The sequence below is a fragment of the Cyprinodon tularosa genome, unplaced genomic scaffold (assembly GCF_016077235.1).
Source record: "Cyprinodon tularosa strain WSP-4 unplaced genomic scaffold, ASM1607723v1 ctg402, whole genome shotgun sequence".
Lineage (NCBI taxonomy): Eukaryota > Metazoa > Chordata > Actinopteri > Cyprinodontiformes > Cyprinodontidae > Cyprinodon > Cyprinodon tularosa.
Genome location: NW_024039122.1, coordinates 430,247 through 457,154, shown reverse-complemented (window position 1 = coordinate 457,154; position 26,908 = coordinate 430,247). Strand labels below are relative to the sequence as shown.

Genomic DNA, 26,908 nt, shown 5'->3' with positions numbered 1-26,908 from the left:
TGAATTCCAGTAGTCCGCAGTCATTTCAGGGGTTCCGATCCACTCAGGAATGGATAGATCCAGGTTCCAGGAATACAACACAGCATGAAGGCAAGTTCTGAGTCCCATGCGTCGAGCATCCAGCGCAGACAGAAACGCACAGATGGACAGAATCCAGCAGGAGTCCAACCATGGTTCAGGCAAACAGTTCAGGCAGGGACAGACAGGGCCAGTGAGTGAGAGGGAATGGAATCAGGAAAACAGAATCACTAAGGAAATGCTGAAACGCCCTCACCACTGGTTACGGAATAACTCGCCTGAGGACACTGGTTTGAGAATAAACGTCTCATTGGAACAGGGACATAAACCAAACAGCACTCATAGGACACTAATGGAAGGCAAACAGGGAACAAACATCAAACAATGATCTGGCCAAGTTAGCTGGAACTGAGCCCAATATAAGGGAAACGGGAAGGAGGATGAGGTGAGAGACAATTAGGAACTGGATAGAGTTAAGCAGGTGAAATGCATGAGTAATTAAGGTGAGCTATTATCTTGATGATTTAATGAAGAGTAAACAAACAACTGAGGCAGGAATCCAAAATCTATCACGAGGAGGAGACTTTCTCATTCTCTCTCTGTTCTCCTATTCTGCAGAATCTGTTAGTTCAATCTCTAACCTTCTGCTCTCTCTGCTTTTCCTCAGAGTAGCTTTGCCTCGTCTGTTCCTGTTTGGCTGTGACTCCATCCTGGAAAGAAACATCAGCTGTGATGCTGCCATCAACACCTTTGTTAATAGATGTTGGAGATCGGCCTGTTTTCCAGTGTGGTCCTGTTTCTCTGACCGTGACTGAGTGGATGTGCTCTCTTCGTCCTCTGGCATGGGAGCTGCCTTGGTCGGTCTCGGCAGATGGCCGCTCACACTGAGCCTGGTTCTGCTGGAGGTTTCTTCCTGTTAAAAGGGAGTTTTTCCTCTCCACTGTCGCTACAAGCATGCTTAGTGTGAGGGGATTGTATTTGAGTCAATGCAATCAACTGGTTTTCCTTAGATAGAAAACTTTGTATCAATTTGACTGTATGATCTGGTTGAACTGTAAAGTGCCTTGAGATGACATGTGTTGTGAATTTGGCGCTATATAAATAAACTGAATTGAATTGAATTGATTTGAGTTGGAGGAATTTAGACAAGGAACCAGCACTGAGGAACTGAACAGAGATGTATTTATGGGAGGCTGAAACAAAGAGAGGACTAACGAGCAGATTGGGAGCAGGTGTGAACAGAGCAGAACAGGAAAGGAGCTAGGGAAAAAGGAGAACACAAGAGGGCAGCAGAGGGCAACAAATAAAAATCTGAAAACTGAAAAATAACGAGAGAAGACAACAAAAATAAGAATTAAACCACTAAACCTAGAAAACATGGAGCAAAGTAAAACTGAAAACTCAAAAGAAAACATAACAGAACCAGAACTGTGACATTCTCTGGTAGACTTTTGGTACTTCAAGAAATGATTATAATTTTTGCTAAAAGCCGGTCCCTTTCATTTATTGCTGATGGGTTGCATCAAAAGTGGCTTGCAGGTAAATTTTGGTAGATTTATTTTTTTCAGGGAAAATTTGAAGTACAAAAAAATACATCCATAACGGGACATTAACAATTTAGTGTTCATTATTTAAATGTCTTAAAAAAGGCAGATATTAACCAGACCATTATTTTATCATGGATATTTTGCAAGGTCTTTAACTTTCTGCAATAAAATATTTTTGAATGCAAAAACATCCCAAATCAGTTGCTTAGCAACCAAAAAAGCAGTTACAGAAAATTTATTGTTATTGAGGCTTTATTGCATCACTTGATATAACTAAACTTAAACAGTCTCTGAATTTGGAGCAGTTGTCGTTTTATTATCAGTGCTGCTTATCTCCTCATTCTTACATATTTTACAAGAACACAGTGAATCTAGAAGTTTATCCACAACGCTTTTCCGTATAAGCAAATACAACATTGCCTGTGCAAAGGGATAAAGACAAACAGAGATTGAAACCACCATAAAGGAAATATAATCACCAGGCAAGATCAAGAACGAAACAATTAAGGGCAGAAACAGCAGAGAGTAAACAAGCAGCACAACAACCTGAATGGCTGCGATTCGTCGTTTTTCAACAGCAGGGACACTGAGAGATCCAGACAGGGCTTTTATGGTCTCTACCAAGGAAAAGATGAACAAAGGAAATGGCAGGAGCAGAAAAGCTCCTAAAAGGGAAGGAGGTGTTTTTCAAGATAGAAAAACATCAGCAGAAAGAGGGAAGAAAGAGCCCAGACCACTGCACAAACCACTGCAGATGTCTTGATGTTTCTTGTGAATCTGTACCACAGTGGCTTGGCAATGATCAAATATCTGCAAAACCGATATAGGTATTTAGTTTTTAGAGAATATCAGATACAAAACAAAGTTAGACTTTCAGATTAAAGTGATTATGTCAGACAGAAAAAGAAAACAAGAAAAAAAACACAGTTACCTTTCAACTGATATGCACATCATAAATGCAACACTGGCTGTTGCACACAAAACTAGGACACTGCTTAATACGTGATAATTCTGGCAAAAATTCAATGAAATCCTGAGGCAGAGCTGAATGAGATCAGAAATTAAAAGGTTGATTACGTAGACTGGTGCACCAAAATCCTTTTTCACCTGTAAAACAATACAAAACAAAAAAATATATATATTTAAATATATTGGAGAAGGACATAAATCGTACAAAATTAACATTTCTGAGCTTTTAAGACTTAATGTTATTCCTTCACCAACATTATGTAGGTTCTCTGTGTATTTTAATCTATTTTGACTCCTGAGCTGCAGTAACCAAGGAGCAAATTCTCAGAAATAAATCCAAAATTGCCAAAGTAGAAAGAAGATTGTTTTTGTTCTTTGCTTTTTTAGAGGAAAGAAGATCTTATTGATGTGTGCGTAATGCATAATTCATAGTAGAACAGGAAGTGTCTAAAATCATTCCTTTATTGTACATTTTGTTAGCTTGTCTGTCTGCTATATTAACCAATATGATGTGTTTAATTAGATCTGCTTTTTCCACAACTTTGGGAGACACTTTTGTATAAAGTAGGGCATTAGTTCATAAAAAAGTGTTGGGATCTGGAGATTTACCACCTTTCTCCAGCAGAGTGCGCTGTGGGTCTCCTGGGCTGGAGCCCTCCAGCACACCTGAAGCTCATCAGCCCATCAGGAGACCTTCCTACATAAGCAGCAGCCAGACCTTCCTTCAACGCCGCAGTGTTGACCAAGTTTGGTTAGCGAACCTGAGCCTCTGTTAATCTGAAGAATCTTAGTTGCCTCTAGAGAGAAACTGGATTCTAACCTGCCTCTGTCTTCTTGCTCACAGAAAACCCGACTGACGTCTGAAGCTCTGGATGAGCTTTGCCTGTAAACCTGCCTGCCTGCCTGCCCAAGGAAGCCAAACCCGAAGATTTCAGTCTGGACTCCTCCTGCTGCTCTCAAGGAAGAGCTGGAAACTCAAATCAAGGTCTGCCACTTACTAGTCAGAAGCTAGACGCTGCTGCTGCTGAGCACTCTGCTGAACCTACAGTCTCTGGACCCAACTGTTCCTTCTCTCACACAGATCTGTCTGGACCTCTTCAAGGTATATTCTGAATAATCTAAACTCAACAAACCATCTGACTGCCTGGCTAATCAAACTATCCGTCTCTGCAGACATCAGTGATTCCAGCCCCGGACCTGTGCCTGAACCAGTTCATGTTCTCTGTGTGAAAACCTTTCAATAAACTCTGTTAAACTTTTACTCTGCTTCCAGTGGTGTTCTGCATGTGGGTTAAGTCTCTTAAGCCAATCATGACAGAACACTGCGGCCAAACACAAAACCCAGCAGATCAACTCCGGAGGAGGCTTGAGGAGCAAGCTGCCCAAATCCACAAACCACTGCGCCACCGAAAAACAGCCCGCCAGTCGCTTTTTTAATAAAAAGTTTGCTAGACATAATTGTAACCAAATTTAGCTTATGTCACTAAAAAGGGTGCAGGTCTTGTCTCTGTTATGACCACAGGAAGTGTTTGGAGCCGGATAAAGCAGCTGAGAATAACAACAAGTAATTAATTTGCACTGAAGGTAACCCCAGAGTGATTAATGTAACGCATGTAGTTGCCAAAGTCTCCAAGAACTAAGAAAAAACTTAAATGATTTATAAAATGACATCTTGTAATAAAACTAGCTGAAGGGGGGGTAAAAACTTGATAAATATTGAAACAAAGTCAAGTAGGCTACAGTGGAAATAGTACCTTCAGGGCCGGATTTATCAAGATCCAATTTTGCGTGCGGTAATTTGCGCTCGCAAACTGGAATTTTGCGCGAGGGGCTGAACCATGGTTTGCAGGTGATTTAACAAGAGTGATTGCGTAACTGGTGGCAGGTGCAAAACTGTTGGAGACGCCCTATTTAAATGATGGTTTTGCGCGTTTTGTGGTTTGCGGCAAAGTAGTTTGTAGTTTGTGCAAACTAGTCCATTAAGAAATTTTAATCTTACAGTGACACCCCCACCCCCTCCAAAAAAAATAAATATATATATATATATAGATATATATATATATATCTATATATATATATATATATATACAAGCCGGAGGTCGGGGTTCTCCGGTAGGGCGTCAGGGCGACATGGCATTTAGAACGTCGGACAGCACTTCTGAAAAACGAGATTGGGAGATCCCAGCTCTCGCTGCAACCGTACGCTGGAATGACCCAGATGCAAAAAAGTCCAATGTTGCAAGGAGTTTAGTGATATCTGGTATTGCGTGGGTCCTCCTTGTGGCTGGCTCCAAATCCATTCGGAGCTCCCCCAACAGCTCCAAAATGGCAATGCTGGATAAACGATATGTTTTGATGATCGTTTCCTCGTTCACTCCAAAAATATTCACATGGAGTGAAAAAATGCGTTCTCTGCGTCTCCTTGCTTCATTTCGATTTCTCCTTCTTGCGACAATAACAGCTGCCATGTGTGCGCAATTACGCATACAGACCATTTGCACCTTCTTTTGAAACGTGTTAAATATAGAGTCAGATACCTTTCAGGTTTGATAAATCACTTTGCGAGTGCTAAATTAATATATTTACATGTTCTCCTCCCACAAGATGCACTTTTGCGTGTAAACGCCCCATATTGCATATTCATTGCAGAAAAAGTACTAAATGGATAAGAGGCGCTATTTAGCACGTTTTAAAGACCAAATTCTTTTAGCACGCTGTTGATAGATCAGTTTGTACATTTTTTAGTGTGCGCAGTGAAATAGCTCATGTTTTTATACACGCAAACCTTTGATAGATCCGGCCCTCATTGTTATCTGATAGGTTTAAGTAACTTTACACTCACCTGTGACAAAACTGCAACTATCACTAGTAGAGTCAAAGGAAGTCCAATGCTGATTGTGATCCAGTTGACCGTACGTAAGAAGTTAGCCTTAGAAATATGGTAAAAAATTGTTTCATTGTTTGGGTCGCAGCTGTCGTTTATCTCCATCCTTAACTTTTAGACCAGAAATATTGAGAAAGGAGTATCTGTGAACAGAAATGTTTTATGAGGAAAAATCCCAAAGAAAGCATTTCCAATTGTTGTCCAAATATGGCCAAGACTTGTAGGCTTTACAGTAGTAGCCATTCAAAATGGCCCTTCCCAGTCAAACGCAAGCCAAATGGCTGGCTATTCCCCTGCAGCTCCCAGCAAAATCCCCTTCAACTTCCAGCCACTGGCCTTCTCCTGGGCATGCATATTTTTCTACTCTGACTTCATCCTTTCACTGAATTACAGGATCTGACCAGGAGATGATGCTTCTCTTAAGACCTTAATGTCCACAAATCATAAAAGAAATAATATTTTAGTGCAAAGATGGATGTTTATAATGGAATTGTAGGGGACCAGCCAAGGAGCTATCAAGGAAAGTGGGGACATTTTGAACGGCTACTACTGGTACATTGTGTAACCCGTATTCAGACTTTTTCATCTTTTGTGTCCCCTTGTGATCTCAAGCACAGAAATCAGGTAGGTCTCTATGAACTCAGTCTACTTTCATCCCAGTTTCAGTTTATGCTTCTACAGAACAAAGGAATAGCTCTATATAAGCACTACTTTAAAGTTGTAGAAAAGACCTCAACAAGATGAATTAGCAGTCGTACACTGTTTCAACCTTTGTGTATCTTTGTGATCTGACAGAGAAACCAGAGAGCTATTTCTATAAACTCGTTCTACTCTCATCACAGCTTCAATATTCTAAAAACCATTAAAGACTAAATTCCTAGAATTGACTTCACATTCAAAATGTTATGTGACTCTGAAACACAGAAGAATAAAATGTTTCTGTAAAACTATGGGGCCAAAATGGTAGCTTTAATATTTACAAATGTGTGTGGAGAGTTGTGTGTCTGTATCTCGATTTGTGTGTGTGCAGTGGGATTTGAAAATGTGTAAATAAATCTGTAAATGTGTGAGGAGATTTGTGTGTCTGTACAACAATCTGCAAATGTGTAAAACTACTTGTGTGTAATCCGTTTTGCAAATGTGTAAAAAATCCACAAATGTGTATTCAGATCTGAAAATGTGTACTGAGATTTGCAAATGTGTAAAAAATCCACAAATCTGTATTCAGATCTGCAAATGTGTACTGAGATTGGCAAATCTGTAAAAAAAAAATCCACAAATCTGTATTCAGATCCACAAATGTGTACTGAAGCTTGCAAATGTGTAGATCAATCTGTAAGCACACACAGAGACACTTGTGTCTGAAGTATTTTCGCTTCAAGGCCCAGAAATACAGACAAATCATTGGTTACAAGTCAAGCGGTTTTTCGGTTGGCTCTCTTTACACACGTGATTTTTGCTACTCTTCTTTACAGATTGATCTACACATTTGCAAGCCTCAGTACACATTTGCAGATCTGAATACAGATTTGTGGATTTTTACACATTTGCAAATCTCAGTACACATTTGCAGATCTGAATACACATTTGTGGATTTTTTTACACATTTGCAAATCTCAGTACACATTTTCAGATCTGAATACAGATTTGTGGATTTTTTACACATTTGCAAAATGGATTACACACAAGTAGTTTTACACATTTGCAGATTGTTGTACAGACACACAAATCTCCTCACACATTTACAGATTTATTTACACATTTTCAAATCCCACTGCACACACACAAATCGAGATACAGACACACAACTCTCCACACACATTTGCAAATATTAAAGCTACCATTTTGGCCCCATATAAAACAAATGTTAGTAGGCAAATCCCCTGGCCAAGATGGTTTGACTTCAAAATTTTTATGGAAAAACACTTAAGAGAATCATAGCCAAAGCCTGTATTGAAAAAATATGATTCAATGTAATCTATGAAAGAAGGAGTAATTAGATTATTACCCAAACCAGGAAAAGACAAAAGATGTATCGGCATCTTTAGCCATAACAATGAGTTCACAGCGGAAGTGGTTCCATATCAATAATAATATTTAAAAATAACTTTTGGCATTTTAATTTGATAAAAAGTCTTTTCAATGTAAACTTATGCTGTTCATAAAACAACATATTTCAGACAGAATAGAATAACATGTCAAAACAACATTTAATTGCACAAAAAAAAAACTTAATACAGATACTAGATGCAATCAGTATGTTCAGCAAACCCCCCATGGGAAATATGTCTTAGAACCGCCTCTGCCCTCTTTGAGGATTTGTATTCATATCCAGCCATTTTACTACTAAAAACATCTGTTAAATGAGACCAATTGCTATCACACAAAACACAATCTATACATTCACCACTGTGTCGTGCCTTCAACCTTAAAATTGTGCAGTATTTATCAGTTCATCTCTTTATTTCCAAAATAACTTCTCAATTGTAATATTTTGTAAACAGCTTGAATAATTTCCCCAGTATGGGACAATAAAGGGGTTTTCTGTTCTATTCTATTGTATCACTGCAAAAACAGAACAACAAACAAACTTTAAATAAAAGTACTCTATTCTATTCTTACACTGGAAAAAAAATCACAATCTAAATAAGTCAATTTTATCTTAAAAAAAAGTTTTTTTTTTTTTCCTTGAATTGAGGGGATAAGCAAGACAATGGAACAGGACAATTTACATTTAAGAAAAAAAATGCATTGTCTTATTTCAAGTCCATGTTATCTATTTGTTTTATTTTAAGAGTAAAACACTCATTCCATTGGCAAATCACCATATTTACCTATTCAAATTAAGGGTAAATGCACTTCATTTAAGAAATTTTGACTTATTTCTAGATTTTTTTGCAGTGTAGCTTTGATTATTCTCAATCACTAATAAATAAAGCAAGACATATTTACCTTTGAAAAACCTAGAATAAATCTGTGGCGGTTTTCTCAAATGTTTGAAGTCGTTTCCTCTGCATTCACTCTCTCAACAGGACTTTTATTTTGTCATTCAGCATATTGATAAATGTTTTCCTCCTGGACACACCCTTTTCCAGAATGTCACATGATATGGATTTTTCAAAGTCGTAATATTCTTTGTTCTTTGAAGCTACCCTCATCTTCCCTTGAGGCTGCTCTAAGGTGTTAATTTAATACATATTAAAGAACCTTTTTATTTACCCAGATGTGTGCTTAATTCACTATCATCTCTGACATGAGCCTTTATGTTTTCACTAGCAGTGGTTTTTGTTGTTTTATTGATGTCTAGTCATTTAGGGAAAGGATTGTATGAAATCCATCATCAGCGGAATCATCCATACTCCTTGGTGTCCATGAGGAGTATTCTGTTTCTTTAGCCAATAAGTATAAACCATATTAATATTAATTTATTATTTTATTATTAAATTTATTAACTTATTTTTTTTTTATGTATTTTCCGGACTTTTATCTGTTATATTATAAAAACAAAACATAAGAAACTAAACAAATAATTCTTTTTCAGATCAAGTACTTCAGTATTCAGTTATGCAGTCTGGTCCCAGTGTCTGTGATGTAATGAGAGGATGTGATATTATCGTTTTATCTCTTTTCTCGGTGTCTGGGTTCAGTTGGAAAAATTTGCATAGACAAATCATAACCAGAATAATTTCCTGGTACTGATCAGTTTCTTTCAGGAAGTAAAATTTAATACTGTAGCAATGATGCTCTTCAATAAAAATGTGAATATCGATATATATATAATTTTTATTTTTTTACTGAACTCTGGAATGAGTTTGCTTTGTGATTTTTTTGGTCATTGGGTTGGTAATCTATAATCTATAATAATCTATGCCTTCTAACGGTACCATGGTGGAAACGCAACGAGGAAATTATGTGTTGCTGAAATTACATTTGAAGAAATTTAAATGTCTCATTGAGATTTCAATATATTTTGTTAAATAGAAAAGTACTCGGAGAGCACAGATCTCCACCTAGCCGTAAATAGCTAAATCTCACAAATGTTCTGGATCATTACCAGATTTCAAGATTGTTCCTTTGCATGAGGTGAAGATCTGGTAAAATTTTCCTTAAAATACCCTCATAAGTTTTCAGGTAATCCTGCTAACAAACCAACCGCTCTGGTATCTCTTCTGCTCCATACTTCTGCATGGCTGCATTAACAGAAAAATTGCATGTTGTAGGATCTGGTGTCTGTCGTACTCACACCTTCTTCATTCGCTCTGCACTCTTCTTCTATGATCAGCAGATCAAGACGTCAACTGATGCATGGCTCCATTTTCTTGTTTGTATTTTTGTCTTCAGAATAATAATTCTGGTGTCAATAAGAATTGCTGCCACGCGCTGGTTGGGGAAGCTACTTGTTCTGCAAATGCCCCTATGTAAAATAATACTTTAAAGCCATTCTGTATACAGATTACATCAGCAATGTTTGATGGGCTGTTCCTTGGAAAGAGGAGAACCTCTTTTAAAAATCCCATTACAATATGTTATAATAATTAAAAAGTATCTAATGCATCTTTTTCCTATAATACTGTACTGTAATACCGTAATCCTAAATGTCAGAATAGTGGCATGAAGTGCTCTGTGTCTAGGAAGATATGTATTAGTAAAAAGGGAAATTTAGAAAATGATAAACCTGTTTCATCTGTTGTCCACATTCCAAAGGTATTGTTGTGCCGATCTGCAGCAGGAACGCTTTGCATAGATAAAATACAACCTGAAGCCTTTCCTGGTCCTGCTCTATTAATTTGAGGAAACAGAATTTAAAAATCCAAATGCAAATGCGAAGAAGTTCTCCTTTGACTGAGGAAGTTTTTTTTTTGTGTGTGTGCAATATTCTCTAAGTATATTTCTACTTGCTCTCTTCCCCTTGCAACCTCAGTCTGTACAGAGAAACCTCAAAATCCTGGCTGGCCATCATATTCCATGTGATGGAAACTCCTGAGGTTTGGTCCAGCTTTGCTTGCAAAGTGGCTGTATCCCACTCTTCAAAGAAGACTGAGCTGAAAACTCAACATGACCTTCAAATCCAGATTGCAAATCAAATGTGCATGTGCAAAGCAGCTGTTAATCCCGTCCTTCATTGCAAATTTTAATCATAAAAATACACAGTTGTTTCACATAAAATAACTGTATTTTGACTCTACAGCCTCATGCTCTCTCTCCTCCTCCTCCAGTCTCTATGTGTCTTTGCACAGCTTTTGTTTCTTCTTTTCTTACAGGTGGCAAACAACTAATGGAGTATTTATGGCACCGATTGGTATGGAGTGTGAAACTAAATGGCTGAAAATATGTATTTTTCTTAACTTTTTTCTGTAAAAGTCTCTGTAAATGTCTTGGAGGTTTTTGTGAGGACCCAAATGCAGAGGCTGACAGGCAGGGGTGAGTACTTTAAATATTTAATTAAAGATCAGGCAGCTTAAAAATGTTAAACAATTCCACATAAAAATCAAACACAAACCAGAACCATGGAGACATCAGGGGAAAACCATCACAAGGAGCCAGGGTGAGACAAAGTAAGATGAGGAAGCAGCACAGAGGGACGGCAGAGGGAGTGTATTTATGGTTGACTGAACAAAGGAAGGACTAACAAGCTGATAAGGAGCAGGTGTGAGTAGAGCTGAGGAGGAAGCGAAGGGAAAGGACCAACCAAGGGGGCAACAGAGGACAGACAAAGAAAAACCTAAGAAACTTAAATGAATCTAGAACACACCAATAAAGCTAGAAAACAAGGAAAAACCTGGATGAACTTGAAACTGAAAACTTAGAGAAAAACCAACAGAACCAAGATCATTACAGTAAAAGCATTGAAATCCCATGTTTTTACCTCCAAGCTATCCCATCTATCTCTGCGCTGCTTTTTTGGATGGATTCAGAATGACCTGCAGGTTAATAGTATGAAGTTTGCAAACTAGGTGATGTTCCAGTGCCTTTTAGAAGAACCAAGAGTGAATATTCTTTATGAGGAGTTGGACCCATCAGTAATATGTATCCATTCCCAGTAGTTGAATAAAGAAATTTCCTTAATATTATATTAAAATATGGTTTTGAACAGTTTAAATGGGAGGTTTTTATTTTGAAATTTACAATGGGTGGTTTGGTAGTCCAATTTCCAAAACTAGTTGAGTTTAGTTCATAACATTCAGACTTATGCCACAGTTATTTGCTATGTATCATGTAAAGGCTTTTATTTTGCTGGACCTAGAATGCAGAGGACCAGGCTTGGAGATAGGAGCAAATAGTTTATTTGGTGGCATCTCTATAAGTGGGTCAGGTTGAGGAGGAAGGCAAGCTCACTAGACCAGAAGGTGGAGATGAGGGAGGTGGGTTGTGTGGCTTGGTAGCAGGAGACCGGTGTGGCGCTAAATCCAACTAATCGGTGACCATCAGGCAGCAAACAGGAGGCCAGGCTTTAGATACTGCTCCAGACGAGTCTCAGGTGTGTGCAGCCAGCTCCTTCCAAAGCCACATGTATGAGAGAGAGAAAACAACCAAAATGCACCCAGACAGGCCATGTATCATTGGGGAGGACAGAAAGAAGGTTGCTCAGTTAGGCACTGCCAGAACTGCTGAGATGCAGTTTTGTCATATTTTACATTTTAAAAATAAGACACCCTTACATCAACTTATGTGATCCCACAAATTATTATGTTGGACTTTCCTACCATCTATTGTTGGATGAGAAGGAAGAAATCCTGGAAATGGTGGTAGGTCACGTTCCTGGGGTTCTTCTAGACATCATGGAATCAGTCCTCTGCTTATCATCAGTTCATTATTTTGCAATATGGCCATCTGGGTGCTGGCAATTGAATTATCATTTGAAGCTGCTGTATCTGACATTTCAGAGACCAATACCCTGACCCTTTATGTAACTGTAGGATTTACAGAAGCCCCATTCAGAGAAAACTTGTTCAATAAAAACAACATTTCATTGTATTGTTTAAAAGGAAGCTATGTCCCCCTGAAGGCAGTTCCACCTCGGAGCTTCCCTTCCAGTTCTCAGCTACTTGTTTTAACTACTCTTAACTCAAAACTTGGTAAATCTATATAAAAATGAATAAAAACAGGAGTAACTATTAAAAGAATTCACTCCAGATCAGACAGAGAAATTGCTTGGAGTCGGCACAGCTGTGAGCTCAAGTCTTCAGCATGTGATGGCATCCGGCAAATGAGCACCGAACAAGGTCATCTCCTGCTTCTTGTACCTCATGAGTCCATGTGTTGCATCAGGTGGATGCTTAACTGTGCATGTCAGGAACTGGCACGTCATCCATGCCCTAACCTCTGTGCTTCTTGAATCTACCCCTCAGGATTACAGATAGCTCTTTTTTTAATCAATCTGGCTCCTGGATGTATCATTATCCTGTGCTTATTGTACAGACAAAAAGACTGTCCTAATTAGATAGCCCCCATATACACAATGTGATACGCCATCTGAAAGAAGGCCGCCCGCCCCATCTAATCTGGCTAACAGAAAGGTAATACACATGACCAATAAAGAATAAACCTAACAGTATTAAAAAATATATTGTAGGTAATGTAAGATTTGAGACACTGCTCATAAAATAGCTTTGTTGATGAGAGCCATTTGTCTTTTTGTAGTACATCTTTGATATTCCTGAGAAATGTCCTAGAAAGACACAGAAACTGTGTCACTTCAGTTCATCAAGGACATAAATTCAGTCAGATAAACCATCCATCCATCCATCCATCCATCCATCGATTATCTGACACGCTTTTCCCAATTGGGGTCGCGAGGGGTGCTGGTGACTATCTCCAGTTGTCTATGGGCGAGAGGCAAGGTAAACCCTGGACAGGTCGCCAGTCCATCGCAGTAGTCAGATAAACATTTCAGACAACTGTTTTTTGTTCACACCAGAAAAAGGATGTGAGAACATTAAACACAGTATGAACATATTTATCTATATTTCCCCCTTGTCTAAACGAGGGAGGAATCCGCTTCTTATCACACCTGCTTCAACTTCCTACATTTCAGCATAAAGAATGGAACAATGTTAGTTTTATTTAGCCAAGAAAAAGCACAGTGTAATCTCATTTCACACCTCCAAGTAACGGACATCTGTTACGTTCAAAATTGTAGGTTCATAAAAAATAAACTGAGCCCGCACAGAAGGGGGATTTTGGCCTCTGCAGAGGGAGAGAGCCACGTTCAGCATCATCTGCTCTCTGATGGGTCTCCTCAGCAGAAGCCTTTTTATTAGCAGATCATAACACATGGGGTGGGTTACAGAACAGTGTTCCTTTTGACAAGGCAATTGATCAGGTCATGGGACAAAATGCTCCTCCTGATTGAATTACAGAATAGAGTGGTCTCCCGATAACTGTGATTATCCTCGCAACACACATCAGCAGTTTTCTACCAAAGTTCCATGACAGTTTGCATTAAACAGAGTTAAGCATCTCATTTATTAAAGTTCCATACTCAAATGCATTAATTTTATAATCATCATTGAATAAACCTGACAACATCAACAGTGATAAAGCTGTTAGAGTTAAATAACACATTATTATGTCTTTCCCTGCTCATCTCCTATAACCCACATTTCTATGTATATTATAACTCTAATCTGCTCACTTACCAGGATTTTGGGCCTTTCACATCCAGGTGGCTTCTGGACCGGCTGTCAAAATCCAGTTATTCTCACCAATTTAGTGACTTAAGCCACGCATACACTGCGATTTTTTCAAACATTGCATGCAGCTGCAGATCACACTGTACAACTAAACTGCAGGGTTTTTTCATACAGTGTGAGTTCACAGCTCACGATTTATGTGCAGCAAAACGCTCTCCTGCGATCTACCTGCTCAAACTGCACGTCTGAAAACCACGTTGGACTCAGCTTTGCAGTGAGATGGATCTGCTCTGACTCGTCTATCCGGAAGTCAAACAAATAGAAGGGGAATAACTCAATACCGGTATAAAGAACCACGCTGCCTTGGCAATTTGTGCAATTTTGTGCTGAAAGCCCTAAAAAGAAAAGGCGATGACATATTTGCACAAAGACATGGCTGAGCAAACATGGCTAATATGATCTGTCAATTTTACAGAAAAAACTCCATTTCACTTATTGCAACCCTTGCCATGCTTCTGTGTTTACATCTGAGAGGAACAAGAAAAAGAAGAATCCTTCTTTGAGCGCCGAGTGATTTGGCCATGATGGTCGACTGAAATTCAAACATGTTTGATTTTCTCCTGAACTCACCATTCCTGATCGGGAGGTGGTTGTGAGAGGCTGATTGCCCCTCGTTAGGCCCTGTAGACTACACAACGCACGATCAGGCTGAAAGTCAGCCTGATTAAAAAATGCTTGCACGACTTGAAAATCGCCCCGAAAGTCGCACAGTGTATGTGTTGCTTTAGGCTAGGCCAATAGCAGAGCTATTAATTATTTATCAAAAAAAATACTTATCTCTGTTTATTCAAATGTCAACAAAAGGAGGGTGAATCTGGCCTGCATGATCAACCATTCGTTGTACAAAGCACAAACGACTGCAAGTTAAAACAATGATGTCTGTATTCTAATTAAGCATTACAGAAATCTAACATCTATGCAAAACATTACATGCTATTAGAAAATCAAAATGAGGTAGACCAAATGACAAGTTTTGAAAGAAAGAGGAAAACAAAGTTCTAAGAGTTGGTTTAACTGGCTTCTGAGATTGTCCAAGATAAGCCAAATGTTAATACATTCAATAGTGTCCTTTTGGAATGGCAGCAGATATGATGACAACAACAGAGCAGTTAAAACAATGTAAATACATTCGACTTTAAATAAATAATGGTCACAAATGTATTAACAACATAGCAGCATAGGGGGGAGCAGCTTCGGTTCCAGCTCCACACAAGTCCGTTTCCAAACTGGGTCGATTCTTGGAAAAATCTTAGATCAGCCTGATGCAAACAGCAGAGGAATCTAATGGGCTTTAAAGGTAAAGATCCTTTCTGATGCATTTTTTACCATGTGGCTTAAAGATCTCCCCACAGCTGCTTAGCAAGCAGGGAAATAGAAGGTCTGGAAGTGAAATCAAAATAAATGGTCCCCGCTACAGTGAGAAATCAATGTATAACCCCACCAATCACAAAACACGGTCTGTTGTAGGTGATTGGTTCCATAACAAGTCAATCATGGTCATCTGCTTGACCCTCCCCCTTGTGTGCGTAGGCGGGGGAAGCATACCGTCTTCCCCTGCCTTCCCCCAAATCCGAGTTTTTGGCCCAGATGGATCTGATCTTTTCATGGCAGTCTGAACAACACAGATCTGATTTTTTTCAAATGCGACCCAGGCCACTTGGCTATGTTGTCCTGAATCCTATACGAATCTAATCTTTTTAAAGCGACATGTGTCTGAACGGCCAGGTCGCATTTATCCGACCTGAACGCCATTAATTACCCGACAAAGGTCCCGATTCTGGGTCTTGCTATGAAGAAGCGGCAAGAAATACAACAAACATGGCGGACGATGATGCGGAGAGCAGTATTTATATATAACCATCTTCAAAAGATAGTGTTTTCATAATTGGGAAAGATTGCTAGATGTGCTCCGGCACTACCATCCATGTTTACTTCCATAAACACAGTGATATCATTTCGTCCTCTACTGCGCATGCGGGACACTTGCGTTGTATGAATGCATTGTATGAATGCAGTTCACACAGGAGATCACAAGCAAGTCGCATATGTTTGGACATATGAACGGCAACGCAAAAAAAATTGGATTTCGCAAAAAAAAATCAGAATTCAGTATCAAGGCCTGCAGTGTGAATAGTCTCCATGCTGCAGTGCTACCTGTTACTCCTTGAGTCTCAGCTACTTGCTTGCCAGTTCTGGTGGTTCTCTGGTCCATATGGCCTATTGGTTCAGTCACCGCCTACATCCTCTGGTTCTCTGCTCATCACTGCAAACCAGCACTTTCAACCAGGATTCCACTGCCAAGACTGTAAGTATCTCGTCTGCTTCATCTGCCATTATTCTTCACTTCAATAAACCCTTTAAAAAAAACATTGTATCTGGCTGCATATCGGGTTTACCTGCAGTAATGTGTGTGTGAGGGAATTTCTACAAACCAACCAGAAAACCACTGAAATTTTTTTAAAAAAGTATTTATTCCAAAAATGTTCAAAAAAATTATAAACTGGGCCCCAAAAGAGAGGTCAACAAAACAGAATTCAATTCAGGCTAAAGAACTCAAGCACAAACTGACCTAACAAAAAGGACATGAGGGAAACTTAAATAGTGGCTGATCAGACCACTGTTGACACACAAGGGGGGTAACTGACTAACAAACTAATAAACAGATAAACTTAATTAAACAGATAAATAATGGCCAAACACTAAATACTTTTTAAATTTAACTAATTAACAGAATTACCCAATCTAAGAATATTTAAACAAACGATAAACAAATTTACCTTCCCATTACAAATGGTTTGATCCGCTGATTAGCCTGCAACCAATTGAGAAAAGCTGGAGCTCATTGCAGCCCTCCACCAGCAGATCCCAAGGAAACTGGCAACTCAAAGAAGAAGGAATCCTTGAGTCTAAAAGAGTCTGAGCCCTTTCCCAAACATCCCCCGGCCAAAAAAAATAAAACAACTCCTCACACCCAGGCTTTGTATAACAGCAGGTTTGCAACTGCCTGAGAGAGATCTTTTATGTAGAATATAAAATAAAATAAAAAGAATAATGTTTATTAAAATGCAGGAAAGAAAGAAAAAATGCAGAATTTCCTGCATGTTTTAAGCACTCTACCTTTATTTAGCCTTTAGCAGCTAATATTATATTCAGTGATTGACTTCTCTTTTGACACTAAGTACTTCATCCCCAACATGGTAACATGGCTGGGATTGAGGACTCTTGGTGGTCTCAATCAGGAAGTGGCACAAGGAAGCTAATAACTGGACCAATGGAATAAAACTGTCTGTTAGCCAATAGAATCTCTTTATTTGTTTTTAAAAAGTGACACAAGATCATAAAGACCTTAAATATGCTTTAATTTGCAAATTAGTATGTTGAATGTTGCTGCTGCCCAACCAATAAAACTGTTAAAAATAAACATCACAATACAACCATCCTTTATTTTTTCATAAACAAAGTTTAGCTTATTGATCCAGAGACACAGATGAATCAGTATGTTGCTGCCACTGCCACCTTTCTGTAAGGTTTGTAAAAGCATGAAAAAAAACATTAAAGAATGACATTAAATAATAAGATACAAAACTATCATAACTAGCTATTAGGGACGTATCCTTAAATAGTTCAGCACAGGTTTGATCTACATCCAGCTGGTAATATCTACAATATTCACTGTTCATTCATTTCTGCTAAGATCTTTCTGATAAAGAAGAGAAAAACGTTAAATTATCTAAATAAACATCTAATATTTCTAAAATAAACACCACAAAGTGAGAAACTTTGATATACTGAAAAAATGTTTTTATATTATCTGAACATTTCAGTTAAACTCAGATCCAAAATATGTAATACAAGCTAAGGGTAGGGAGACCTGTCTATATAAAATAAAATACAATAAACACACCTGAACTCAGAGAATATCTGCAGCTGTGTGATGTAAACACAGACATCTGAACTCACTTAGAAAAGGATTCTATTAACAGTGAACAGGACATTTTCTTGGTCTCCTCATGAAGCTTGGAGCTCAATCACTCTGTTGTTGTCGCTTATTCGGTTTCCTGTGGAAAGGAAAGAACAGAGATGTCTTGATGCTCTGCTCTGAATTTACTGCAGCTTCAACTGATTTAGAGGAAACTAGGATCAACATGAGACTTCATGTGTTAACAAAATGGCTGCAGGACACGATAAAGAAATATGTCTATTATACAAACTGAGATATCTTTTGTGAAAACTGTAGGATTATTTGCTTACCTTCTGGTTTTTGTTGGTGAAAACTGATCTCGACCAGCTGATGGAGAAGAAACCCCAAACACAGACATTAAATATGCTGTCTGCTGTGTGTCAACTGATAGAAAACTGGATCTCACCACTCTAGGACGATGATTGTAGTACAGAGAATCATAATTCCCACAATCTTTACTCCCATGTAGACAAGATTACCTGTAGAAAGAGAATTTTTTTTTACCTTTTCTGAGGTGGAAAATGTTTTGGTACCAGATCAACAGAAATCCATTCAATCATTTTCTGTCACGCTTATCCCTACTGGGGTTGGGAGGGGTGCTGGTGCCTATCTCCACCTCTCTACGGCAAGAGGCGGGGTCCACCCTGGACTGGTCACCAGTCCATCACAGGGCAACACAGAGACAAACACAACAAACAACCATTCACACCTAAGGAGAATTTAGAGAAGCCAATTAACCTAACACATCCGCTTTAGATGAAATATTCAAATAACCACTGTGAAATGGATTATTATTGGACTATGCTTTTTCTTGATTAAATAAAAGTAACTCTGTTCCATTCTTTATGCTGAGATGTAGGAAAAAGATGGAAGTGTGAAAAGAAGCAGTATTCTTCCACAGGTTAGATAAGGGAGAAACATAGATTAACATGTCCTTATTGTTCTCACGTCCTGTTTCTTGATGAACGGAAAACAGTTGTCTGAAATGTTTATCTGATTGAATTGTCGTCCCTGAAAAACGAAAGTGTTTGTCTTAAGAAGACTGATTGTTCGTGTGTGTGGAGTCTCCTTATAAGCAGGGGTGGGAAGCTATCCCGGCAGAGCCACACTAACAGTTCAGTTGTTTGTGTCGTTCTCCTCTGCAGAGTACAATAAAACCTTATCTAAACTACGGAAGAATCCTGCTTCTTTTCACACTTCCTTCCTTTTCCTACATCTCAGCATAAAGAACGGAACAGTATTACTTTTATTTAATTAAGAAAAAGCACAGTCTAGTAATCCATTTCACACCACTTGGTAACAGCAACAACCTGCCATATTTATTTACCTTTTTCTGGAACATTAAGATCAACTTCAGCTGATGTCTGATTACCAAGATCATTCATGGCCACACAGTAATAAACTCCCCCCTCAGTGACATTGATTCTATAAACGTCTCCTTCAGCTACTTTCATGGCTCCATGTTGGCTCTTCTTGAACCAGGTGAAGCAGCTGATGGGAGGCTTGGCTCTGCTGGAGCAGTTCAGGTACACCCAGCTATCTGCTGATGGACTGATGGATACTGAGGTGTTTTTGGGAGCATCTGAGGAAAATGTGACACACCTTCAGTTTATTGATGAGAAGCAGCTGAACCATGATGTTCTGACAGGATGACTTACAGGAAACACTGAGAGTCACTTCTGTCTTTGCTGTCTTGCTGTGTTTTCCTCCATCCACAGGATATCTGACAGAACAGATGATGTTGTATCCATCATGTGTGTCTGACAGAGTGATGATCTGCTGGATTTTAGTTCTAAACGTTCCATCTGTGTTCTCCTCTATCTGTCTGGGAGAGTCTGGTTGGAGATTCCAGGTGAGTTCAGGAGGTGATTGTGGACAGGGAGTGAGAGCTGAGCACGTTATGGTGACAGAGTCCTTCTCCTTCACATCACCTGAGATTTCAATCCTGGGGCTCCAAGCTGAATCTGTGCTTTCACATCATACACACATTTTACACAGTGAGATCCAGAAAATCTCTACTTTAAACACATGTGGAGCAGAAATGCATCTGAATTCATTTTCTATCGTCAACATTAATATTAGAGATAAATAAAAACAAAAGGCTCTTACCTCTAACTGTTATATTAACAGGATGACAGGAAGCTGTTGCTTTGAACCGCCTGTTCTCAATCCTGAAGAAGTATTTCTCTGTTTGACCTGAATTTACATTAAAAAATACAGTGGTGCAGTTCCTCTCTATGAGGTTTCCAGTAATTTTCATGTTATAGCTGTTTGTTGGCTTACTGCTGTTGTAGATCACGTTAACTTTATTAACTTTAAACACAGGATTACTTTTTATCCAAACTCCAAATGTTTTTCTTAAGCCATCAATGGTTTCTCCTGTTTTCTCTCTAAAGCTAAATGGGATTAGCAAACAGGATCCACTCAGAGCTTCCATCTCCTCTGGTGCAGTAATGCTGAGGGCTGGTTTACAAGTCTGAACTCCTATAAACACAGAATAGAGATGAACACAATGTGGATCAAAATGGTCGTAAAGATAAACTTCCTGATCAATAATCTCCACCTGAGCTGTAGCTTGTTACATGATGAGCCTTTAAACAAGATCAGGATCCAATATTTCAGACTAGAAATGGATCCAGTCATGTCTATGAATGAAAATGAGAAATCAAACAGCTCACCTGAGAAGAAGAAGACATTCAGTAACATGCTGACGGTCAACATGTTCTCAGACAGGGCTGCCATCACACTCCTACAGAGACAAGCTGTAACTTATTACATAAACTTCCAATTTAAATCTTTCAAAAAGAATAATAATAATGAAAAAGTAACAGAAAACCCCCAAAAGTTTTTTCCCCCAAAAAACTTTCAAAATTAGTAGAACAAACTTGTATCTTAGTGAATGATTCCTTAGTGACCTTAGTAAATGACCTTCTGATCCTCAGCAGACCAGACCCTGAACTACCAGTTAACTTTTCACACGAATCAACACCAATTTAGAGCAGAAGACAGCTCCACCCTTCATGGTTAGGTTCTTTAAAAGAGGAAGTCGATGTCATAATCAGTAGATGTTAGATTTTTAGTTTATAATGTGTTTATGTTTTAATTCTTTTTGTGTTTATGTTCTAAAATGTTGCGTATATTTTCCTTATTTTTTGTTTATTTCCTTTTCTAATCTTGGTTTTTAACTGAGATTTGATTTAAAAAAGACAAGGTTGCTGAGATCTATTTCTTTTCCAAGCATCAAAAGTATTTTTCCGTGTAAGAATTTTTTTCAGCATCGGCAAAAACACATGTAGCTGGTCTTATGCTCAGTGGATGAATGCTCAGTATATTGACCTTCAAACTCTCAAGTCATTCTGTGTCAAACTGTGTGACCTCTTCACCCTGACTCTGTTGCTCTGTCTGCATGTGAAAACCGGTCTAATTTCTATAAAAATTTACAGTTTTTCAGTTTTGTTTAATGGATGAGAAAAACACAGTGATGCATGTCAGCATCACGACTGAAAAATGCAGAGTTGTTCTGATAAACATTTAAGAATAGCAGAATCAAACAGAAAGTTTCCACCAAACTGCAGGTTAAAAATTGAATTGCACCAAATTGCCCATGGAAGGGAATGACTTGCTTTTTTTTAAAATATCTAAATATATAGGGTGGAGTTGTCTTAGATAACACATTTTAATCAATTCTGTTAAGGTTAATTTTAACCAGAACAGATAAGGGTTTAATTTTGCTTACGATCAGATGAGGTTTGGGGCCTAAAAAATATTTTCTTGAACAGTAAGATTAAATATTACTGTATGAACTTTATAAGATAGTATCATTTAATGCAAGGATCTTTTGGGGGTTTTGTTTGTATTACTTTTTATCCCATTCTAGTTGGAAGATTTTATATTTGATTTTTTGTTGTCCTTGTTTATAGATGCTGGAGATCGCCCGGTTTTTCAGTGTAGTCCTGTTTCTCTGACTGTAACTGGCTCGGAGCTCGTCTGCCTGGCTGTGTGTTTCCTGGACGGGGCCGCCTTTTACAGCTGCTTTTTGTATCTCTGCTTCTGTCTCCTTGAACCTCAGTCAGCCTCAGCAGATGGCCGCTCACACTGAGCCTGGTTCAGCTGGAGGTTTCTTCCTGTTAAAAGGGAGTTTTTCCTCTCCACTGTAGCTACAAGTGTATAAAAGGCTGGGACTCAAAAGACACACTAAATGTTTACTTCCTCCTGCCGCTAGGGAGCGGTCACGAGTTCCTGTATTTTCTTCTTCGTGTGTTGCTGAATATTACTGCAAGTATTACTGCAAAGTTATTGTTCTGTTTTCTTTGGGGACTCTTATTTTTGACTCGTTCCGTTGGCAGCTTGTCAGTTGAGCCAGTGTCGCATCCATGTTTACCTGCGGGTGCCTTATTGTGATACTTCTGGTGTTGAGTGAATGAAAAAAGTAAGTACTAATTGCTTCTATCTGCTTTAAATGTTTCCCTTACTTCTTCCTGAAAGCCTAATTTATTTGTTTATATTATCTGCAAGCAAGCAGACTTGATGTAAAAATTTTTTAGTTACGTGTATCACGGCCGGCAGCCATAGCGCATGTACGATTTCTTTCTCCACGAGGGAGGGGGAGCAGGTTTAATCATCTAAAAGCAAAATGTATACAAATGTTTTATTAGTTCTGTATTTGAAAAAAAAACAACAACAAAACAAATAATGTACACATGAAAAAAGACTTGCCTGTCGGGAGAAGCCAGATGCCAAGAAACAGAGACAGGAGAAACATTTTGTTAATAAGTTACCAGGATACTGTACGTCACTCTGTCAAGATAGGATAGATGCAGTCCAGACTAGAACTGCAAGTCTTTTTAAACAGGTCCAAAGCCCAACCCAGCAAGTCTACCCCTGGCCTCGCCCCTCCTGGTCACATGTCCCACATACACAGAACACATCTAGAATTTAATATAAATGCAAATTTCACAGATTAAGATTAGAGGATTTCTTTACAGTTTTAATTGCGTCCCAAAAGATTTGTCCCTTACAATGCCTTCTGGCTGTTTGAGCACACATTTTTGCAAATGGTTCATAAATAATTCATTATTTTAATCTTTTTTGGCCTGACATAACAGAAGACATCGGTAAGAAGTAAGAAGGCGGCATGGCTGTTATTGTCAATGTGAAGTGATACAATGCTAGGACACTTGACAGTTAGAGGTGCAATTGAGCAGCCTCAACAACAGGCCCATAACTATCTCCCATAGCAGCTGTAGACGCATCCCTCTGCTAGTGTAGAAGCAGTGTTCGAGACTCTACTCATGCTGGCCTGCAGTTTTTGTGCTACTATAGGTTAAATATATTATAGATTTATTTAGCACGTAATCGACTCAAAGGACCCCAAAGCACAGCAGGGGCTTGAACCATTAATTCCCCGATTAGGGCATTAATAATATTTCCAAGTTGACAGCAAATGTCTAAGTGAAGTCGATGCTTCTTTGATATATTAGTGGGGGGTATAGATGTTTTTTTTTTTTTTTATCTCGATTAATCTTACTAATTTTGAAATTAATCTAGATTAATATATATTAAAATTGCTCATTTGAATTCTGCCAAAGACATTCATGATGCGTGTGTGACCTCTGGAATTTCAAAGAAAGGTTTGCCCTATTTTATGTTTGCAAAATAACATGTAATTTTGAAAAGTATATACATACATACTTTTTTTTGCTCATTTGTTACTGTGTTAGTTGCAAAGTAAAGTGTCCCAGTTTTCTTTGAGATGTCGCACTTCTTAGGAATCTTGTTTGTGTGGGTTGTGTATTGTTTGTGTTTTCCCCTGTTAGAGTTATTGAATGACAATTATAAAATTAATGTGTGTGCATATGAAACATTGAAGAAAAAAGATGCTACATTCTGTCCTGTGATTCAATCAGGAGGGTCATTCTAGACTTGCCTTCAGCAAGAAGGCATTTACAGGGTCATAAACTTTTATGACCTGCCTCTCAGCCAGTTGGTCATTCTAGGGTCATAAGACCCACCCATCTGTTTCTGCTCTGTGAATAAAATACTCGGCTGTTCTGTTGGGGGGCAGAATGGTACTGGGATGTGAGCAGCAGCCTTTCTCATTCCTGCAGGAAAAGCTCTGCTTATAAAGTCCTTTTGTGCTTCAGATTCATTTTTGTCCTATATGAAATAAGAAAAATGAACTCACAATATTTTGAATCTAACATCCCCCTCCATCACCAGGTGGTGCCCGGTTCTCGTTGGCCCTTCCACACACCTGTGGATGGTTGGTTCATTATCTGAGGACTCTTAAGCTGCTGACTGACTGCTGAGTTTAGCTGAGCTTTAATGAGTCTTTGTCTCTCTTAGTCCTAACCTTGTTGTTTTTGTCTTTGCCTCTCGGCAGGAAGTCATCCTGCAAACTCGATGTTTGGCCTCCTCCCCCTGAAAGGATCGTTTGAGCTTCACACTGAGCAGGGGATGCAAACTGGATGTTTGGACCTTCCCCCCCTGAAAGGATTGTTTGAGCTTCACACTGAGCAGGGGATGCAAACTGGATGTTTGGACCTTCCCCCCCTGAAAGGATTGTTTGAGCTTAACACTGAGCAGGGGTTAAATCTCCACACGAACCGTTCAAGTACTTCAGGAAATGTAAGTGGCAGATAGCTCCATCTCTCCTCAAGGAACCAAACCAACCCGAGTAAACCCTGTCCGCACTCCAACGAGTCAACCATGTTGACTCGTTGGAGTGCGGACTGGATTCTGGGAAGGATACCTTTTTCTGGAAACGTGAGTCCCGTTTCAGTTTTTGTTTCTCGCTTAAGTTTCCCACTGAGCCTGAACTAAACTCCGGGTCAGATCCCTTAAAAAGAACATGACACCACTTTAACAAAATAATGTCTCCTTGATCTACTTCTCATCTTTCACGGCTTTCTCCACGGCGTTGTGGTCATGTATTCTCATGATAACTCGCCTCGCAGGTAGTTTGTAAGATGGGTCGCATGTGGCCGTCTGGAGAACAAGCTCGACCACATAAGCCAAGCTGATGAGCAGGAAGCTTTTGGCTATCCACTGAGCGAGGAGATTGGTGAGCTTGGCTGATAGAGCTCTGCTTATAGCTGCATCCATATCAGCACGTCGCATTCGAGGTGGTAATTTCACAGTACGCGTACACAGGTTGGAAAATTGATTCATCCTCGCTCAGAGATATACATCCACATTAAAATATCAAGGTGAAAGTCATCATTAGTACAGTCCCGGCTCTCCCAATCCAACTGTGAGAATATATATATAGCCAATGGGGATGGCTGCACTGGAGTAGACCTACTTAGAATTGATCACTTACAGCAGTTGTTGGAAAACCTAAAATTCAGATGTTTCCAACTTTAGGCTAGATCAATTCAGATTTAAAGATTTGAGTCTGAGATTGTTAAAGGAATAGTACACCCAAAACATGATTAGCCTTCATTTTCTACTCACCTCCATGCTGAACAACACTCTGGAGTACTTTTTTGATATCTCAAATGCATCTGGAGATCTGGGAGGCTTCTTGCTGTCTGCTGACATTCAAATAATGGAGGTCCATGGCGCCCGAGACAGAAAGGTCCATAAAAGTCCACAAAAACGTGTCAATATTCCTCCATACTGCTCGTCCAATGTAATCCAAGTGTCCTGAGTGGGTAGCATCCAGAATTTACTCGAAACGAAGTCATTTAGAATGTTTTTAGAGCATAAACAGTAGTGTATAGGATTTCCTAATAGCGCCCCCATGCGCGCTCACGATTCTACGGAAGCCGGCAGACCAAACCGGAAGGAAGTGCGCATTCAGCGTCTGGTCTGCCGATAATGCAAGCGTAGAAGAAGAAATGTGCTGTTTACCTGTGCAAAGAAAGAAACAACGAAAGAAAAATGTCTGAGGACTTCAGTGTTGAGGAAGAGCATGAGTTCTTTGCCGAGCTGAATGCGCTGGTTTGGTCTGCCGGCTTCCGTAGAATCGTGAGCGCGCATGGGGGCGCTATTAGGAAATCCTATACACTACTGTTTAGGCTCTAAAACGTTCTAAATGACTTCGTTTCGAGTAAATTCTGGATGCTACCCACTCAGGACACTTGGATTACATTGGACGAGCAGTATGGAGGAATATTGACACGTTTTTGTGGACTTTTATGGACCTTTCTGTCTCGGGCGCCATGGACCTCCATTATTTGAATGTCAGCAGACAGCAAGAAGCCTCCCAGATCTCCAGATGCATTTGAGATATCAAAAAAGTACTCCAGAGTGTTGTTCAGCATGGAGGTGAGTAGAAAATGAAGGCTAATCATGTTTTGGGTGTACTATTCCTTTAAAGCAGCTTTGTGAAACTAGCCTCACCAAACTACATTCAAAACTGACTGAATCAATAAGATGTGTGAACTAAAGACAGCTCCGCCCTTTTCGCTTTGCTTTTTTAAAAGATGAAGTCATTGTCCTGATCTGCGGGTGTTCAATCTTTACTTTATAATATGTTTGTGTTTTAATCTTCTCTTTTTTGCTTTATGTTTTAAAATGCCTTGTTTTATCGGTTAATTAATTTTTGTCTATTTCCTTGTCTAAATTTAGTGTTTATCTTTCCAGCTGGTGAGACCTCTCTGTATTTTTAATTCTAACTCAATGTTCCCTTATGTTAAAAAAAAAAACAAAGAAATAATTAAAAAAGTAAAAGGTGCTCACTTCTTACTGTAAAGACTTCATCTGATCGTCAGCAAACTGAAACCCTTATCTGTTCTGGTTAAAACTTAACCTTGACAAAAATGTAAAATGTTTTATCCAAGAAAACTTCACCCTATATACTTAGCTTGTTAAAAAGAGGAAGTCATTTTCT

General features: G+C 39.0%; 2 protein-coding genes across 2 annotated transcripts; both read right to left on the bottom strand.

Annotated features, from left to right (window-relative positions):
- Positions 1-1,844: 1,844 nt before the first annotated feature.
- Positions 1,845-5,448, bottom strand: LOC119791869 (mas-related G-protein coupled receptor member B5-like; the record flags this gene model as incomplete). Its single annotated transcript, XM_038298216.1, is given in 4 exon segments — positions 1,845-2,242; positions 2,245-2,375; positions 2,497-2,672; positions 5,377-5,448. Coding segments are annotated over 4 exon segments (777 nt in total), but the record flags the coding sequence as incomplete, so codon positions are not given.
- A 12,671-nt stretch (positions 5,449-18,119) lies between these two features.
- Positions 18,120-20,894, bottom strand: LOC119791868 (B-cell receptor CD22-like). Its single transcript, XM_038298215.1, has 5 exons — positions 20,751-20,894; positions 20,182-20,556; positions 19,731-20,036; positions 19,400-19,654; positions 18,120-18,169 (listed from the first exon to the last, which is right to left on the bottom strand). The coding sequence occupies exons 1-5, from the start codon at positions 20,812-20,814 to the stop codon at positions 18,120-18,122; spliced, it is 1,050 nt and encodes a 349-aa protein (XP_038154143.1). The 5' UTR covers positions 20,815-20,894.
- Between the last annotated feature and the right edge of the window lie 6,014 nt (positions 20,895-26,908).

Excerpts from the sequence above, each read along its gene's own strand:
- LOC119791868 (XM_038298215.1), bottom strand. The coding sequence starts at position 20,814 with ATGGCAGCCCTGTCTGAGAACATGTTGACCGTCAGCATGTTACTGAAT. Across the intron at positions 20,557-20,750 it reads GAATGTCTTCTTCTTCTCAG|GAGTTCAGACTTGTAAACCA; the intron begins GTGAGCTGTTTG and ends CTGTGTTTATAG. Across the intron at positions 20,037-20,181 it reads TGTTAATATAACAGTTAGAG|ATTCAGCTTGGAGCCCCAGG; the intron begins GTAAGAGCCTTT and ends GTGAAAGCACAG.